The sequence below is a fragment of the Artemia sp. Qi Xiang Cuo genome, chromosome 6 (genome assembly GCF_049724085.1).
Source record: "Artemia sp. Qi Xiang Cuo chromosome 6, ASM4972408v1, whole genome shotgun sequence".
NCBI lineage: Eukaryota > Metazoa > Arthropoda > Branchiopoda > Anostraca > Artemiidae > Artemia > Artemia sp. Qi Xiang Cuo.
The window spans coordinates 78,598,689-78,619,062 of NC_142799.1; the positions used below are offsets into that span (position 1 = coordinate 78,598,689).

Sequence of the window (20,374 nt, forward strand, 5' to 3'; positions counted from 1 at the left end):
AAGGAGGGATGAAAGGAGGGACTGCAAATTTTTTGTTGGAGGGAGCAGCTAAAATATTAGTCTCCGATGCACTTAAACGTTTTGCAGCATAATCCCCCATGGAAGTTAAAATATATTCACGTCTAAGTAGCAAGGTAAGTAAAGGACACCATGTGGTACAAGGTCATCAATATAACGTATTTACAACACCTCGGGGACGGCTTGGGGTACCAAGTTGCAACTTTCAGTAAGTGTATTGGGAGCCAAGTAAACCTCAAAATTTGACTCTGAATGGAGGGTATTAATTCTTGAAATCTACCTAAATACTTTTGCATTATACTCGCCTAAGGTGCCTATGGTCTACTCACAGTTAAGAATCGACGAAATTCAAGACACCGTGTCTCGCCGAGCGATCAAAACGGTGTATTTGCAATATCTTGCGAACGACTTTTGGGATCAAGTTGAAAATTTCAAAGATTCTTGGGTGAGAAGGCAAGTGGGCCTTAAATTTTGACTGGGGGAAGTGGGCAGACAAGAAGTGTGAAGTATTTTGGTCTCTTGTCTGTTTGAAATTATAGGCACTGAGAGCCCTTGTTGAACTGAGATTTATTCCCGGTGAAGTGCAAATATAGAACGAAAGTAACCTTGTGTACCCATATTATCAAAATAGTGTATCTGCCTGATCTTAAGAACGGTTGGGTTAGAATTGAAATATTTAAATGACAATGGAGGCTCAGGTGGATGTAGAAGCTTGACTAGGGACAAAGCTCAATAAAAAATAATATATGTCCAGGGTTTCATACCGGCGTGTAAGAAACATCTTTGGATTGATTTGTAGGGGTTGATCTGAAACCTTCAGAGAGTTAAGGAGAAAGAGGCGAGGGGGGTTCATATTTTGTGTTTAGAGGGAGGGGATGTGAGGTCGTAAATATTTTAAAGGCCAGAGTATCATATATGCGTTACTGAAAACAAAATTTGTTTCAAGCATTTTTTTTTTTAATTATGAAATCGTATAATCAAAAATTGCTGAAACTTACAGGAATTAATATAATTATACGTTTGAAAAACAAAAATAATTTTATTAGTTCTTTTCAATAATCTAATCTTAATTATTTTAATGCTTTTCTTCTTTTTAGTTGTTCACGTTTTGACCAATACAATCTCACTGTTCAAAATACATGTCGTTTTCGATGTAATACAAATGACGCAAAAGGCTCCCTTGACTTATTTCTTTTCACGGCCACCTAAGCTACGAACTTGAAACACTAGTTCTTCTCTAAAAAAAACATATTGTTGCATAATGTCTCTCATCATTGAGTCACATATGGTAGTTTTGGTAATTGAGCAGAATGACAATTTCTTTCTGTAATACTTTGGGCTTTTTTTTTAAACGGGTTTTTGAGAGGGAAATGGATACGAATATTCTAAATCCCTCCTTGCTTGGACTCCTGACCCTGTGTATTCTTCTACAGTCTTATTTCACAGAAAATTATTTTCTTACTTCAACAGAAAATGCTCCCTTGATTTCTTTCTTCTCACGGCCGGCAACGCTGCGAACTTGAAACACCAGTTCTTCCCTAAAAAACCATCTGGTTGCATAATGTGACTCATCATTCAGTGTGTAATTACATAAAAATGTGACCTCTGTGCCTCTAGCGGCAACCGGAGGAACTTTGACCTCTAAGACTTTGATCTCCGAAAAAACAGATACCCCTGGAAGAAAATATGAATGAGCTTGATTGTAGTCTAATATCGTAAATTTAGTGGACTGGGAATTTGAATAATCAAATTTAAACCATTAATGGACGCACCAGCTTTTCTGCTTTGTTTCTCTTGTCTGAGATAATACATAAGTCGTAAGCATGGTAGAAAAAAAAAGAAAAAATAACAATAGCCACTGTATAATTGTTTGTTTTTTGTTTCGTCCAAGTAATGATAGAATCAAACAGTTCCAGGCAAAAAACTGTAATTAAAGAGTGACCTATAAGAGTTAATTGTAAGTAACTAAAAATCGCATATAAGTCGAAAGAATCGATTTTTTATACTGATTACAAATATTTAAAGAATCAATAGATTTTTTTCAGCCAAATTTACGATTCTGAGAAGATTTGCCTACTTTCAGACATAAGGAGGAAAACAACGTCAAGAAGAGAAGTGATCTTGATGAAAGTTAAGCCTTCAAATTCTTCATATCAGAGGAACTTATTACAGAGGTATGAAGCTACTGTCTATTAAAATACAGAAAATTATGTTTTTTTTAGACGTGTGTTTTTTTCATTGCCACTACAGCGTCTTTAGAGGGCTTATTCAAATAGGAATAAAAATTCAGTAACTCTTTGAAGCAATAGAAGTAGACCCCGACGCCGCGCCGAAAAGTCGGTGGCGCGCCGCCGAAAAAAAAACGGTGGCGCGCCGCTGAGCTTGCATCAGCGCGCTGACGCCCCAGCTGATTCTATCGGCGACGTCATTAATACGCCGCCGTTTTTTTGTTTTTTTTCTCTCTTTTTTGGTTATCGATATCGACCTCCGGGCTTCAACCGTCATCCCGGCTAATCTGTTTCTTAAAAATGAATACTGTCGTCTTAGGCTCGCCATGGATATCGGTTCATAGGAAGGAGAAGAAGAAATTTTTCTTGAAACAAAAAATTCTACCTTCCACTTTAAAATTCTGTTCATTTTTCTTTCTGATTTTTCGGATGAAAAGAGATAGGTAAAAGAGAATTAGGTAATTCAGGATGTTGTCATAAGCAGCGCAATCGAGATGTCTAAGTAAAGAACAATGTTGGCCCAATGTATTATTTTTTTTTTCCATACCAGGGCAATTCGTATCGAAGGAGTTGTCGTAGAAACTTTAAAAAGGGCTCATTCGATTGGAAATTGGAATAGCTAGTGCCCTTTTTAATAGTCGAAAGTGATTGGAAGGCAGCTAACACCCCTTTCAAGCCCACCGTTTCCCCGAACACATCCTATCAACATTTTAAGATAGCCATTTTGTTCAGAGTAACTGATTTCCACAGAGAAAATATGTTTTTTGAGGAAGTTACTCCCCCACAACCCTTAGGGCAAGGGTTTTGTATTTATGCCCTGGAGGTATATAAGAACGATGTTGGCACAATGTACTATTTATCATTTTTTCCTTTAGACCAGGCCACTTCATATCGAAGAAGTTGTCGTAGAAATTTCGAAAAGGGCTCATTCAATTAGAGACTGGAGTGGCTTGTGCCCTTTTTAATAGTTGAAAATGATTGGAAGGCAACTAACACCCCGTACACGCCCACCATGTACCGAAACACATCCAGTCAAAATTTTGAGATGGCCATTTTGTTTAACGTAGTTGAAAGTTCTGAAAATTGGGTCTTAGAGGATTACCACCACCCTCACAGCCCTTAGGGTCAGGGTTGTAATCTATGCCCTGGGGGCATATACGGTGTTTATAGAAAGCTTTGTCGTAGAAACTCAAAAAGGGATCATTAGTTTAGAAATCGAAAAGCCTAGTGCCCTTTTAATAATCGAAAGTGATTCGAAAGCTTGACATTTTTATAGTAGAGATCGATGTGGGTATAATGTATCATTTTTTTGTTGTTGTTTTTGTTTAGACCAGGGCACTTCGTATCGAAGGAGTTGTCGTAGGAACTTCGAAAAGGGCTCATTCGATTGAAAATAGAAAGGGCAGATGTCCTTTTTAATAGTCGAAAGTCATTGGAGGGAAACTAATCCTCCTCCCATGCCCACCCTCTCATTTGCCTTTATGTTTGAAAAGTAAATGTTGCCTTAAGATTAAATCAAAATGCACTGTGTTTATGCTAATTCCCAATAAGGCATCTCAGCAGTATCTCAAGAACGACTAAGGGAATTATGTTCAAACTTTCAGGGCTTCTTCTGCTCTTAAAATTTGACCAAATCAAAATAGCGTAAGTGTATCCAAGCTATCAAAGAAAGTAAACAAATTTTTTTGCGAATGTTATCAAGTTTTCCATTTCAGGTCAACTAGAGGAGGTATGAAACTAAATTAAACACTACTATTTGTGTCCAGTTTTTATAAGGGTCTATGTTGTTAAATTTTGTGAAAATTGTTTTCAGCATACAAATAGCAGGCCAAACTAAAATTCCTAAAAAAACGAAAAGATTTAAAGTATTATTTTCTTTTCCCCTGAAAAGACTATGTCAATATAAAACGAACAGAAATTAATTAAAAAAACTTTTTCCACAAAATAAGTTTTTCAAAGAAAAGTAAAGAACTCCATTAAACAAAATTGAGCAAAAATAAAATCAAATAATATACCAAGCGTGAAACTACCATAAATCAGCATCGATAAATAAATGAAACCCAAAACGAGCAGATTTTACAATAAATAACCGAGTCAAACTCAAAACGAGCAGAAATTAACATAAGTTAGGCTCAAAACCCCTATGCCTTCCCAAGGCCAGAACATAATTTGTACTTTACTCACAAAAATACAAATGAATATGCATTGTCAGTTTAATATACATATACTGATATTTAGTAATCAAAATGTTAATATTATTTGATTTATTAAAGTTATAAAAGTAAAAACATTTATGTTTTTTCAGTAAAGTGCAAATTATGTTCTGGCCTTGGGAAGGCATAGGGGTTTTGAGCCCAACTTATGTTAATTTCTGCTCGTTTTGAGTTTGACTCAGTTATTTATTGTTATTTTTGTTCGTTTTGGGTTTCATTGATTTATCGATGCTGATTTGGGATAGTTTCCCGCTTCGTAGATTATCTAGAACTAGTATAGAAATATATCTATAGAAATGAATTACATTTTTTTGCACAGTTAGCAGAGCACACTGAAGTTGAAGTAGCCTTAAACTTTGACTTAAAACATTATAACTTGACCACTTCTTTCAGAAAAGAATTTCGGAGGGTTATTCGGTGTTGATAAAAAAAGAGGGTAAAGGTGCAGTTAGTTCCTCCTGTAGTGTAGGGCGCAGGAGCCCTATGGTGAAGGTGCAGGTCTGTTCTCCCTTATAAAACAACTTATTTCAGCAGATACAAAGGAGAAGCCCATTTGCGGCATTCTGTGGGACCCCAAGGTCCAATACTAGTATCAGATCCCGCGAGTGGCAGTTTACGCTCGTCAAGTTCTGGCTGTACCGGCCACATGTGCCCCAGCTAAACGGCTTTTTAGCACGACAGGACTGATAGTGACTGCAAAAAGATCAATGGCTCCAGGCAGAGTGAACAAACTTTTGTTACATCAATTGTAACTGAAGTGATGTAACCACTGATTTAAAATTGTTGATGTTGTTAAGCCATGGTATCTGATTTGTATACAGTGTTTTTACGATGTTGTTATTTGTTTTGTTTTTTTTTTCACTTCCTTTTCGTATGTATTTGATGAACAGGAGATGTTTGAACTTCAAACTTTGAAAGTTATACACGCATTAGCCCAAATCATTAACAAGAAAGAGATGACTAAACACGGGATTTTATAGGAACAATGCAATGTTAAACATAAACACAATATAGGTTTCCCTGGGTCTAGTGGCTAAAAATGAGAATTCTACTTGGTCTGATCGACGGTGAACATAAACACTTTCCGCACGGCCAAATAAATTCCTGTTTTGTCATATTGTTCTTGTATGTTTTTAGCCAACCATTTAAAAATCCTTACTAAGATCGAGGTTGAACGTGCTTGGTGAAGTGTAATTTTTATTATTATTTTTAATCAGAAAAATCGGCACGCCGTGGCGCGCCACCGGTCTAAAATCGACGGCGCGCCGCCAAAAGAAATTCGGCGCGCCGGGCGGCGCGCCGCCGCCGATACTGAATCACACATTCGCCGCCGTCATTTCGGCGTGGCGCGGTTTCGGGGACTAAATAGAAGAGATCGCATCACAGCAAAGCAGCACTTACTACCATTATAGGGCATGGAAGAAAAATTTTGGCCCGAAGATGGCCAAAATATAATCAAGTGAAAGTTCAAGACATTCAATCGATTTATAATTATCTAAAAGCAATTTATTTCGCTTTCCAGTTTACAAGGCCCTATTGCGGTGTATTTCTTCTTAAAAATACATGCAGGATGGGTGGATGACAAATTGCCCAAGATTGTCCTTGTCGGCCAGCCATCTAGGGCCAAACGAAAAGCTGGTCGTCCACGAATGGGGCGGGAGGATGTCATAACGAAATATCTAAGGGAAAGGGAAACAGGAGTTTCCAGGGAGAGTTTAAAGAGAGAGACTTTGATTATATTGGCATGGAGGAGGAGCGTGGGTAGCTGTGTGGCCTCAGGCGTCTTTTACCTGCAGTGACTGGTTAGTAGCAGTAGTAGTTATAGTATTTGACTGAGTTTTACTCTGTAGAAGCACATTCTATGTGCTTTGTGCTATTCTGTATAGCACAGGGATGTAACTACGAACAGTGGTGTTAAGTTGCGCATCAGCAGTTCGAGAGGAGGGTCAGTGAATCTATTTGTGGGTATAGGGGGCCTACCTGAAGCCTAAAAACTGGTATTTTGGGGGGCACATCTTATTTCTTTCAGTGAGCATTCAGACACATGTATAAGGAGAAGGAGGATGATTTCCTCTTAATGCCTCTTATTTCTAGGGAATATGTATAGGCTAGATCTGTGAAATTAGGTTGCGTGCTGACAAATCCCTTCTAACTTTAGAGGCATTTAAAGTTTAACCCGACGAGCATATATTCGTATGCTTACCTGCAGGGGCAGGTAAGCATACGCTTAAATGCCCTATAAAAAAGACTTGTCTGAAGAAAACCCTTTGAAAACCTTAAAGATGATAAAATTAAGGATAGAGAACAAGGACTGAGTGGGGGGGGGGGTCATAGCGTCCCTCACATTTAAGATACCATTCGATTAAAGAGTCATAAGTAATAAACTATAATTAAAGAATAAGCCTTGTCAATAGAAACAAAAATTCTAAAAACAAATTTTCGACTGTAATATGCGTAAAAATAAAAATATTATCCATGCTTACTTGAAATCACAGTTTATAGAATTAGCAGTATGATCATTCCCTATCTCACCCATTATAAAAACCCAGACCGAGGTGCGAGTGCTCCAGAGAACGTTTTTGCAGATATAAACATAAGCGGCATTATATCTTTTCACGGGTAGATAAGTCAGCTTTTTCTTGGACACGAAACTCACAGTTATAATAGAAATAATCGGAAATAAGTGGAAACCCGCTATTACGAATAATGCTCTTTGTAACCATTTCTCATTGATTGACGGAAACAGACTAACCCACTAATGCAGAAATAAGTGGGAGGAGCTTTTTGTTCGCACCGAGAATGAAGACCAGAAATGATCTGCGATAAACTTACTGGATAATTCTATAAACTGTGCTTGAAACATACAAAATAAACAAATTTTAAAGCACTTGGGATATTAAAAAGTAAAATCTGTTCATATTCAATGTTCAATGACAATGATTTCGAAAAGATATTGCGCAGTTTTTGGTAATAGTGGGTGGCAAATTTAAAAGAAGAAATGTGGGCAAAAAATCGGCTAAAATAAAAGCATAACAGCTTAAGATGAGATAGCTTTCTTTTCAAGGTATAGTACAGAAATTAGCAATGATGAAGTACTAAACTTGTAACTTACAGCCTTATGTACAGCATCCAAGCGAATCCGCAGAAAGAGTAGGGGTAAGGATATTGCAAAATTTTGGAATGCAAAGTTTATAGGTTTAAAAAAAAGGTGTTTTGGTCAGAAAAATGTCAATTTTCCAAATTCAGTACTAGAAAATGTCAACTTTTATGTACCTATTTATTTATTTTCCTCAAAACCGAAGAATAACGAACACAATTCAAATAGGGATAAGTCCTTTTATTAGACGTTGAAAAACAGATACAAAAAGTTCCGGATATTTCGACCACATACATCAGTGATCGTCATCAGCACACAAATCAATTTATCTGCTTATAACGATCACAGATGTTTGTGGTCGAAATATCCAGGACTTTTTGTATCTGTTTTTCACTGTCTAATAAAAGGACTTATCCTTATTTGAACTTTTATTTGTTCGTCATTCAAAGGCACTGTGGTCTTCGAAATATGTCTAAATTGACTATAAAGAATGATCTACGAACAAAGAAAAAAACAAAGGCTTGTAGAAATTACTAAAGAGAACAAATTAAATAAAATTACCACAAATAAATAAATCTCAAGCATGTATAATACTAGAATATCATTTATAATATATTATTCTATATATATTCTATATATCCTAATATTCTATATATTCTAATATAATAGTATTAGAATACCATTTGAAATTATCACCAGCAATACCAATAGGTTGTAGTAATTTTTGTGCCTCATTGATACCTCTTCAAAGTAGCCGCTGATTCAATGAATGAATGGTCGGCTCAGCATATCTAGAAGACAAAACTAATTGATTATATTGATTACAAAACTAATAATGAAAATAAACTAGCATGTTTAAGGCTTGGCCAAAAAATTTTTTGGCCAAAAAATTTTTCAGTCATTGCAATACTGATGTAACTGAAAAAAATTGTGAAGGAGCAAAAATGAAGGTATTTATGCACTATCTATAACACGCGCGCCATATTATTTAGGGAAGATGCTTAAGAAACTAGTTAAACGGGTTTCTTTCAATAGACAATTGGATTGGAATCCGTGGTCTGTCATTGCGTTTACGATATTTAAACTATTTTTTTGTGGGTTTAGGGAAAAAAGGTCCCTAGGTTGGGTTCGGTTACGTATTTAATACACGCCATGCTTTACATGCTTTACTCCATGCTTTTGATAGATACAGTTGGTTCTAGGCCACTAAATACTAAGGATCTGATGTGACATTAATCAACTATTTAATTAAATCTTGTTCCTATAGTTGTGTCTGCTAAATATTCTTTTAAAGGAATTAACAGACGGGCATCTGACTTTATGACAAATAATGACAAGTTTAGCCATATTAATAGAATACGTTTTAATTGGAAACGAACTATGAACAGGCACATCACAATGGAAATATTTGAATATTATAAAATTCATCCATAGTGGCAATGAGACACCATGGTGTAATTTTGTTTACTAAAAATAAGAATAAAAAACTACTCAAATCTATCCGATGTAAAGTAAAAATAATCTCCCTGCTTAATGACCATGAACGTTAGGTTTTCATTGTACCGAAGAAACTAGAATCATGGAGGCCAGTCGAGAGTGGGGTGGGCATTTTAATTTAAAAAACTAAAAACAAATCGCATCCTTGGTTTTGTGGCTTCATAAAAAAAAAATATTTGCCCCTCCCCCCACGCTCTACAATTTCATGAATTAGCACCCCTGACTGTAGCTGATACTTTGAACTTAATGAGGTCTCAATGTAAAACCCTTGAATTAAACCTATGGTAACTATTGATAAACCCTAAAAAATCAACAGGCAGGAATGTAGAATCATAGGCAGCACAAAAGAGCCAAAAGTGATCGAAAAGCAACTAGCCAAAAAACCCACGCCCTTTTTCCCCAAATGCATCCGATCGATATCTTGAAATAGCCATTTTCTTCAGCAGAGTTGACTGGTCCAGTAACCATGTCTTTGGGGTTGTTAAATCCCCCTCCCCCACAGTCCTCAGGGCAAAGACTATATGTTATGCTAGTTGCCCATTGTTAACATATAAGGTTTTTATGGAAGGATTGGTGGTATAAACTTCGGAGGAGGCTCATTCGATTTGAGATCGAAAGAGTTAGTTCCCTCCTTAAGAGTCAAAAGTGATCAGAGGGCAACCAGCCCCCCTCCTTCGTCCTTTCCCCCCAAATTTTTTCGATTAAAATTTTGAGATAGCCATTTTGTTCAAAGTAGCCCCAAGATCATAAGACAATGCCTCATGGGTAGACAAAACCCCCCAAAGCTTGGGGACAAGGGTTATAAGGTGTGCCCCGGGGAAATATAAGGTTTTTATGAAAGAGGTGGTCGTATAAACTTTAAAGGAGGCTCATTTTATTGGAAATTGAAAGTTTTAGTTGCCTTTTTAAGAGTATAAAGTCATCAGAGGGCAACTAGTCCCCTCCACCCCCTCTTTTCGTCAAATGGATCTGATCGAAATTTGAGATTACAATTTTGCTCAAAATAGTTCAAAGATCATCCAAAAGTTCCTCCAGGGTTGACACAACCCTCCAGAGTATGATGACAAGTGTTGTAATTTGTGGCTCGGGGGCAAATAAGGTTTTTATGGAAGGAAAGGTCGTGTAAACTTTAGAGGGGGCTCATTCGATTCAAAATCGCTAGTTCTAGTGCCCTTTTTAAAATTCAAAAGTGATCTGAGGTCAACCAGCACCTCCTCTTACGCCCTTTTTCCACCAAATACCTCTGAACCAAATTCTGAAATAGCCATGTTGTTCAAAATAATCCGAAATTCAAATAACTATACTCAGGAGTCGAAAATCCCACCAGTCCCTGGGAAAAGGGCTTCAACTAATAGAAGTTGCCCATTGTTAACATATAAGATTTTTGTGTTCTTATGAACTTTGGAGGGGGCTCATTTGGTTGGAAAGTGAAAGTTCTAGTTCCTTTTTTAAGAGTACAAAGTGGTCAAATGGCAACCATTCCTCTTACACCCTTTTTCCCCAAATGCAACCAGTCAAAGTTTTAGAAAGTCTTTTTTTCAAAATAGTCCAAAGGCCAAATAACTATGCTTCCGGGGTTGAACCAACCCCCAGCCTCCGGGGCAAGACCTATAAGCTATGCAAGTTGCCTCTTATTAATATAAAGTTTTTATTGAAGGGGTGGTCGTATAAACTTTGACTGGAAAAAGAAAGTTACAGTAACTTTATTAATAGTAAAAAGCGATCAAAGGACAACCAGCCCTACCCCCCCCCCCCTAACGCTCTTTTTCCCCAGATGTATCAAATAAAAATTTTGAGAAATCCATTTTGTTCAAAATAGGTCAAGAGTCAAATTTCTATGCTTCTGGGGTGGACAAACCTCCCCCAACCTCTGTGCAAGGGATATATATTATGCAATTGCCTATTGTTTGTCTTTAGCAGTTTTATTGGAAAGGAGGGCGTGTTTGATCCTGGTCTCTAAAAAGGCTTCCGGTATTAAGGTGAAGCTTTAAGGAAATTTTGAGAGGGTTGCCAAAAAGAACCAAAACTCACTGTGTGCTTCCTAGCTATGGAAAAGGGAATATCAACAATATCAAAAAGACGATGAGGGTACTAAGTTCCAAAATTTCAAGGTACATTTAGTAGATGTTGCAGAGGAATTGTAGGGTAACCTCTCCCCCTCCTTTTCTCTTTTTAGGTGCCCCTCTGCTCAATACTGATCGAAATTTTGAAATTATCATTTGTTCAAACACTAATCGGGAGAGGACTCATTTGAACAGGAAATAGATGTCCAAGTGTCTTTTTTTAAGTGACCAAAAAGATTGTGCCGTCAAAAACTGGCTTTTTCTGCCATTTTTGGGCACCAAACTACAAATTTGCCGCATAGAGGACCAATTTTCTATCGATCGAAAATTCTAGAGATAACCAATCAATTTAATACTATAAAAATCGTGTATATTGAACTTCCTAGCAGCGCAGAAAGTAAACTCGTACGGTGATGCATTTGTTCCTAAAAAGTCTCGTAGTTCATACAAAATAAATGGTTAATATGGGCATTTATCTTAATGCTTGATTTAAATAATTTTATTTACTTTGATTTTTCATGAAATTATGTTTAGTGATGTATAATTTGCACATCACCTATTATGAGAGATGGGCAATGGATCATTGCGTGGGTTGGGGGAGGGAGGCATATGAGCAAAAGAGCGCATTTCCCTGCCCAAATTATCTAATACTCAATTGATCCTCTGGTCAATTGATCTCAATTGACTCGAAATTGATCCATCAGATAAATGCAGAAAGAGATATGGGGAGGCGAGGAGTAAATCTCTCATCTCTCTTCATTTAGAGTAAGCGTGAATAAGGGTGCTTCGGGGAAATGCCCCTCTTCTTATTGCAGAAAAATGTTTCGGACGTTTATTTTAAAGTTTCATCTAACTAGACGGATTTACTTCATATTTCAAAAGAATATGCACTGTGATTTGTAAGACTGCATCAATCAAATCATTGATGGAGAGGGGCTGTCGGTCAATTTGTTGGTGGGGGGAGGTAGATGCCACAAAGACTGCTTTTTAATGCCTAAATATCTTTCTTTGATATAAAACTCTTATTGATTCTTAAGATTAATGTAGAATGAGTATTGGGGAGGGGAGAGGGAGAAATTGATATCTAATCCCTCTTAATTCTCGTGAATAGGAGGGGGAGGGGTAATAGTGCCTCTCCCATAGTGGAATCTCTTTTTGTGTAGCACAGAATATTAAATTCACCTGACTACCGGCACAGAGGTGGAAAACGCGAGGCGGGGCATTATGAGCCTCGCCAAAAAAACTCTTGGGGGAGGGATGGTTAGCGCTACCAGGGGTTTTGCTTTCAGTGATTTTAAAAGGTAGTAATTCTCTTTTTCTATTTATGTACAATGTTTTAATGCATTTAAACAGATGTATGCAGTGTATTTAAACATCAAAGAACCCTGTTGTTGAGGTTGCGATGGCCTTAGCCATATTGAAGATGAAAGTCACGCAGAATTACGAATTTCTGTCCATATGAACAATAATGCCCTTTTGCTTTTACATCCTCCAGTAAAAATATTAGTCAGGACTTTTTCAACAAAACTACTGCTCATCGAAAATTCTAGCTATGCATTCAAATTCTGTCCAAAATTTTAATTACAATCCAAGATTTTCATTCTTATGCAGGAAAACTGAAAAATAGGAATGTTACAAGTCAATTTGCAATTGACATATATAATTTACCAGCAAGAAATTGGGGGTTTATGGCGCCGGTAGCCCACATCACATCTTGGTTAGGCCAGGGCATTATTTGAAAAATGATCACAAACTAAATTTAAAAAAGAGGTTTTTCAACTGAAACTTTGCAGCAACATTCAAACTTAAAACGAAAAAAAAAAACTATTCAGTATATGAGGGCAGTCCCCCCTTCTCAACCCCTCGCCTTTTACAACAAAATTCGATTTTTTGTCCCAATTCTTTAATAATAACAGCTGAAACACATGGACCATTGAATTGGAGCAAAAGTTTTTTTTAAAGCACTAAAAAAAGACTTTTAGTCTGACAAGCGAAGGGTTGAGGAGAGGGGAACCTCCTCATATACGGAATAATTTCTGTTCTTTTTGGTGTTGCACCCTGCTTGCAGTTGTAAAACTTGTTTTTTTTTTTTATTTAATGTTAAGAAAAAATAGAATTAGAATGTTGAAGCTACGATCATGACAGTTGCTAATTATGGCAGTGAGACGTGGGTTGCTTCGAAAGGCTGAGGTAGATTTGTTAAATGTCAGAAGAATTGTCCAAGGGTTATTTAGGAACTCTTATGACATAAGTTGTAATATAGCAAACAATAAGTTGTAAAGAAAATGTAGCTCAATCCCATTTTTTAAGGCTGTAACAAAAGAAATAGGTCGTAAGAAAATATGTAAAGAAAACTAAAAATACGTAGGAAGGAGTAAAGAGTTAAGCTAGAGATAGATTGAAATGGAGGAGGAGCATGCACAGCTGTCTGGCCTAAGGTAGCCCGGTGCTGCAGTGAGTTGTTAGTTCCAGTAATAGCAATGGGGCGTGTGGAATAGAAGAAGTTAATCATTAACTTGTAATTGGTTAAGTATCAAATCAAGCGTTCATAAAAAAAAATAAGCTACCATGACATTAATAAATGTATGTTTCAGGTTCAATGAAGGGATTATCCGGTAAAACTCCTTAGATATAAGTGTGGCTTTCATTGGGTTTTGACAAGAATAAGAAAACTCATACCAATTCCTAGAATGGCACCAATGATGAAAGTACATTAGTTTCTTAACTATTTTGTCTTATTTTTATTTATTATTTAGAATCCGCACTAAAATAACAAAATAATATTAAGTTATATATCGCTCCCTTACAAAAGTAGAAACAAGTGACATAGCTCACTTTGGGTTACTGGTACTGACATTATGTATTCACTAAATTTCCCAAAACACAAAGAAAACTAACCAAGTTGTATAACTGCAATCCCAAGGCTTATTCTCTTAGACTAACAGTACTCTCTTATAACTTTCTAAACAATCTTGACGAGTTCCAGGCACGATTAACAAAAACAGAATAAACACCCATCAAGTTGCTTTCCATGTACTCTCCAAGAAAAACTAATCCTCTCTTTAACATAAAGGGTATTGTAATCACTCGATGTGACCTGTATGGCCTTTCTGTTAATAAAATTGATTTAATGGCTTTTCCAACGGCTCTGTTAATAAAGTTGTTTAACGGCTATTCCAAAAAAAAATGAATCTAAAATAAATCTCCCCTGCCTAATTATTAATTAAACAAAACTTTTTCCACAAAATAGGTTTTTCAAAGAAAAGTAAAGAACTCCATTAAACCAAAAATAAGCAAAAATAAAATTAAATAATCTACCAAGCGTGAAACTACCACAAATCAGCATCGATAAATAAATGAAACCCAAAACGAACAGAAATTACAATAAATAACCGAGTCAAACTGAAAACGAGCAGAAATTAACATGAGTAGGACTCAAAACCCCTATGCCTTCCTAAGGCCAGAACATAATTTGCACTTTACTGAAAAAATGTTAATGTTTTTACTTTTATAACTTTAATAAATTAAATGATATTAACATTTTGATTACTGAATATAAGTATGTCTATCAAACTGACAATGCACATTCATTTGTTTGTTTTTTTCACTAAAGGGAGCCATAGGGCTATGCCTCCATGTCATACATTACAACCCTTGCCCTGAGGGCTGTGATGGGAGTGTCCTCCTCAAAGACATAATTTCCCGATCTTTCAACTACTTTGAACAAAATGGCTATCTCAAAATTTCGATTGGATGTGTTTGGGGAAGTGGTGGGCGTGGAAGGGGTGTTAATTGCCTTCCAATCACTTTCGACTATTAGAAGGGGTACTAGTCATTCCAATTTCCAATCGAATTAGCAATTTTCCAAGTTTCTACGACAACTCCTTCGATACGAAGTGCTCTGGTCTAAAGGAAAAAAAAAATAATAATAAAAATACATTGTGCCAACATTGTTCTTTACTTAAGCAGCGCGACTGCGCTGCCTATGATTTTATTATCCACTATCGACAAAAACAAAGATGTAAATAAAAAGCAAACAAAAGAAAATAAATACAACATATGAATACTAGAATGGATTAAATAAAGTGCAGAATGTTTTTTAAACACTAATCATAGGCAGCGCAATAGCGCTGTCTAAGTAAAGAACGATGTTGGGACATTGTATAATTTATTATATTTTGGTTTCTTTAGACTAGATCACTTCGTGTCAAAGGAGTTCTCATAGAAACTTCGACAAGAGCTCATTCGATTGGAAATTGGAAGAACTTGTACCCGTTTTAATAGTCGAAAGGCATTGGAAGCCAACTAGCACCTCTTCCACGCCCACGTTTTCCCCAAACAAATCCAATCAAAACTTTGAGATAGCTATTTTGTTCAACGTAGTTGAAAGATAAGGAAGATAAGTCTTTGAGTAGGACACTCCCATCCCAGCCCTCAGGGCAAGGGCTGTAAGTTATGCCCTGGGGGCATATAAGGTTGTTATGAGTAGAAGTGACCCTATAACTCCCGTACGTACACCATATATGGGCATAGAGTCATTAGGGAGAACACGTTGTTAATGGGGTCAATGACCTCTTTTTCCAAGGTCGATTTATTTGTTGTTTTTGTTGTAAGTGCACGCTCGAGGCGAATGTCAAGGTGTCCAGAAATAGGAAATAGTATTTGTTGTTGTTGTTGTTTTTGGCACGCTCTCAGCGAATGTCAAACACCTGTGCTGTCGACCTCAATTCACCTATCGTGAATCAATAATTCCCCTTAGAAACAACAAATTAATTTCACCTTTCTTGACAGATCAATCAACCAATGACATCATCTGTCAGACTTTAAAAATTTTCGCATAGAAACGATTCTCCAGGAATAGATCCAAGTCATTAATGTCTTTGCCTCGGAAACAACTCTTTTGGTCGAACTCCAAAGGATATTAATAGCCAAAGGCCATGGGAACAATTCTCCAAGAAACATCTTAGTGATGAATTGTTTTAGCGCGGGAATCAGGTTTCTTATTAATTTGAAATGCATTAGCGCAGAGATGCCAAAAACAAAAGGAACACGCTGAATTACGTTTAGGGATTATTTGGGCGAAACTGTTTTAGAGAGGTTATGGAACTATTTCGGCGAAACAGTTAGAGACATTTTAAAAGATGATTTTTGAAGAGATTTAGAAGAGAATTTAATGGTGAAACTCTGTGGTCGTTATAATACACAAGTTTCATTTGAACAGTGTTGTGAGGTCCTCTAACCCAACCCCAAAGGGTTCCAATCCTCCTACCCCAACCCCGAAGGAAGCCCCCGGTCCTCAAAGACCCCCCAAGCTCCCAAAGGGCCACCGGCGCCCCCAAAGGCCCACCCAGAACCCCAAAGGCCATCCCCGGGCCCCCCAAAGGCCCATCGAGCTCCCAAAGGACCAACGGGGTCCCAAAGGCCCTCCACCGGTCCCCAAATGTCCCCCAGGCCCCCAACTGTCCCCGCGGACCCCCAAAGGCCCTCCCTGTGCCCCAAAGGCCCACCCAGTGCCCCCAAAGGCCCTCCCCCCGCCCCCCAAGGTCCCCCGGACCCGAGAAGCGCCGCCGGGATGCGCCATGGGCCAGGAAAGCGCCGCAGGATGTGCCGCAGGGATGCGCCACGGGTCAGGAAAGCGCCGCAGGGGATGCGCCGCAGGGAGGCACAGCAGGAAAGCGCCGCAGGATGCGCCGCAGGGATGCGCCGCAAAAAAAGTAAACTAAAAAGTAAAAATTTCGAAATGTTATCCCCCAAACGCCCTCCTCAGACCCCCAAAGGCCCTCCCCTGGTCCTCAGAGGTCCCCCGGGCTCCCAAAGGGCCAACCGGCCCCCAAGGGTCCCCCGGACCCCCAAAGGTCCTCCCCCGGTCCCCAAAGGTCCACTGGGCTCCCAAAGTCCCTCCCCGGCCCCCAAAGGTCCCCCGGGCTCCCAAAAGACCACTCAATCCTCAAGGGCCCCCAGATCCCCAAACGCCCTCCCTGGGCCCCAAAGGTCCTCCCCGGTCCCCATACATGCACACAAAAACTTACACACACAAAAAAACTTACACACACACACAAAAACTTATACACACACACTAAAACTTACACACACACACACAAAAACTTACACACACACGCACAAACTTACACACACACAAAAACTTACACACACACACACACACAAAAACTTACACATGCACACGAAAACATACATGCACACAAAAACTTACATGCACACAAAAACTTACACACACACACACACACAAAACTTACACACACACACACACACGAAAACTCACATACACACACCAAAACTTACACACACACAAAAAATTACACACACACACACACAAAAAAACTTACACATGAACACAAAAAAACTCACACACACACACACAAAAACTTCACACACACACACACACACAAAACTTACACACACACACACGAAAACTACACACACACGCCAAAACTTACACACACAAAAACTTACACACACACACACACACACACAAACTTACACACACACACAAACACAAAAAACTTACACACACAAAAACGCGCGCGTACGTACGCGCGCGCGTACGTAGGCTAACCTAGCCTAACCTAACTTAACCTAACCTAATTTAATCTAACCTAACCTAATCATACACCTAACTTTTTGCCTGTCTCTCACCTAACCTAAGCTAACCTAAGTGAAGCGTACATGGGCTTACCTAACCTAACTTAACCTAACCTAACTTAATCTAGCCTAACCTAACCATACTCGCCGGAAAAGGTTAGTTTAAGTTATAATGAGAGCTTAAGATAAGTTAACCAAACCTAACTTAAACAGAGAATTTCCACCAATCAAACTGGTAGACTGAGACCCCAATATTGAGCTAGTGGATTTCCACCATTCAGGCTGGTGGACTGAGACCCCAATTCTGAGCTAGTGGATTTCCACCATTCAGGCTGGTTGACTGGGACCCCAATACTGAGCTAGTGGATTTCCACCATTCAGGCTGGTGGACTAAGACCCCAATTTTTCAACTCTTGCATTTCATGACAGAAATTCAAAATGAACTTCGAAAAATCAAGAGAATGTAACTGTGAGAAGGTAAAGCACAACAAGTCACTACTGAAATATTCCAACTCTTGCATTTCACGACAGAAATTCAAAATGAAATTTGAAAAATTAAGACAATGTAACTGTGATATGGTAAGTGTGTAAGTTCTTGTGTGTGTGTAAGTTTTGGCGTGTGTGTGTGTAAGTTTTCGTGTGTGTGCTTAAGTTTTAGTGTGTGTGTGTGTAAGTTTTTGTGTGTGTGTGTGTAAGTTTTTGTGGGTGAGTGTAAGTTTTTGTGTTTGTTAGTTTTTGTGTGCATTTACGTTTTTGTGTGTGTGTTAGTTTGTGCGTGCGTGTTTATGATTTTGTGTGTGTGTGTATTTGTTTCTGTGTATAAGCTTTTTTGCGGTAATGATTTGACGTGTATGTGTGTAAGTTTTCGTGTGTGTGTGTGTGTGTAATTGTGTGTTTGAATGTCTGTTTTCGTGTGATTGGGTTAGTGTGTGTTTGTGGTGGGTTGGGGCTAAGATTGTGTGTGTGTGTCTGTGATTGTGTGTGTGTGTAAGTTTTCGTGCGTGGGTGGATGTTTGAGTGTGTATGTTGTTTTTTTTGTGCATATTAGTTTTTGTGTTCATGTAAGTTTTTGCATGTCGGTGTAAGTTTTTGTGTGTGTGTGTATTTGATTGTTTTTCTAATCTATTGGGTGTTAGTGTCAGTTTGATTGATTTTTTGTGAGTTTTTGTGTTTGTGTGTTTTTGTTTAATTTTTTTGTGTTTGTGTGTGTGTGTGTGTGTGTGTGTGTGTGTGTTTGTTTTTTTGTGTGTTTGTTTTTGCGTGTGTGTGTGAGTTTTCGTGTGTGTGTGTGTAAGTTTTGTGTGTGTGTGTGTGTGTTTGTAAGTTTTTGTGCGTGTGTGTGTGTGTTTTTTTTGTGTTCATGTTTTTGTTTTTGTGTGTGTGTGTGTGTGTGTGTGTGTGTGTGTGTGTGTAAGTGTGTTTGGGTGTTTAATTTTTTGTGTGTGTGTTTTAGTTTTAGTGAGTGTGTGTGTGTTTTGTGTGTGTGTGTGTGTTTGTTTTGTGTGTGTGTGTGTGTGTGTGTGTAAGTTTTTTTGTGAATGTAAGTTTTAGTGTGAATGTGTCAGTTTTTGTGCGAGTGTGTGTGTGTGTGTGTAATTTTTTGTGTGTGTGTAAGTTTTTGAGTGTGTGTGTAAGTTTTAGTGTGTGTGTGTGTGTGTGTGTGAGTTTGTGTGTGTGTGTTGTGTGTGTGTGTAAGTTTTTGTGTGCATGTAAGTTTTTGTGTGCATGTAAGTTTTCGTGTGCATGTGTAAGTTTTTGTGTGTGTGTGTGTGTGTGTAAGTTTTTGTGTGTGTGTAAGTTTTTGAGTGTGTGTGTAAGTTTTAGTGTGTGTGTGTGTAAGTTTTTGTGTGTGTGTGTGTAAGTTTTTGTGTGTGTGTGTGTAAGTTTTCGTGTGTGTGTGTAAGTTTTTGCGTGTGTGTGTAAGTTTTTGTGTGTGCGTGTAAGTTTTTGTGCGTGTGTGTAAGTTTTGTGTGTGGGTGTAAGTTTTTGTGTGCATGTAAGTTTGTGTGTGTGTGTGTGTAAGTTTTGTGTGTTGTGTGTGTGTGTGTGTGTGTAAGTGTGTGTGTGTGTGTGTAAGTTTGTGTGTGTGTGTGTGTAAGTGTTTGTGTGTGTGTGTAAGTGTGTAGTGTGTGTTTGTGTGTGTGTGTGTGTAAGTGTGTGTGTGCGTGTCTGCGTGTGTGTGTGTGTGCTTGTGAGTGTGTGTGTACGTTTGTGTGCGTGTGTGTGTGTGTGTAAGTTTGTGTGTGTGTGTAAGCTGTGTGTGTGTGTGTAAGTGTGTGTGTGTGTGTGTGTAAGTTTGTGTGTGTGTGTGTGTGTGTGTGTGTGATGTGTGTTGTGTGCATGTAAGTTTTCGTGTGTGTGTGTGTGTGTGTGTGTGTGTGTGTGTGTGTGTGTGTGTGTGTGTGTGTGTAAGTTTGTGTGTGTGAGTGTAAGTTTGTGTGTGTGTGTGTGTGTGTGTGTGTGTGTGTGTGTGTGTGTGTGTGTGTGTGTGTGTGTGTGTGTGTGTGTGTGTGTGTGTGTGTGTGTGTGTGTGTGTGTGTGTGTGTGTGTGTGTGTGTGTGTGTGTGTGTGTGTGTGTGTGTGTGTGTGTGTGTGTGTGTGTGTGTGTGTGTGTGTGTGTGTGTGTGTGTGTGTGTGTGTGTGTGTGTGTGTGTGTGT

The 20,374-nt window shown here is 38.3% G+C and overlaps 1 protein-coding gene across 6 annotated transcripts in view; it reads right to left on the minus strand.

Annotated features, from left to right (window-relative positions):
* Positions 1 to 20,374, minus strand: part of LOC148951628 (uncharacterized) — a 97,179-nt gene that overhangs the window by 52,279 nt on the left and 24,526 nt on the right. For 4 of the 6 annotated variants that reach the window (XM_089090388.1, XM_089090390.1, XM_089090389.1 and 1 more), the window contains exons 2-3: positions 8,237 to 8,347; positions 1,481 to 1,692 (exon numbers count right to left, since the gene is read on the minus strand). In XM_089090388.1, coding sequence (XP_088946514.1) covers positions 1,481 to 1,692; positions 8,237 to 8,291 — 267 coding nt within the window. In that variant the 5' untranslated portion in view covers positions 8,292 to 8,347. Of the gene's footprint in view, positions 1 to 1,480; positions 1,693 to 8,236; positions 8,348 to 13,951; positions 13,977 to 14,014; positions 14,149 to 20,374 lie in introns of those variants that run through there. The other 2 variants (XM_089090385.1, XM_089090387.1) reach the window with 2 other exon arrangements.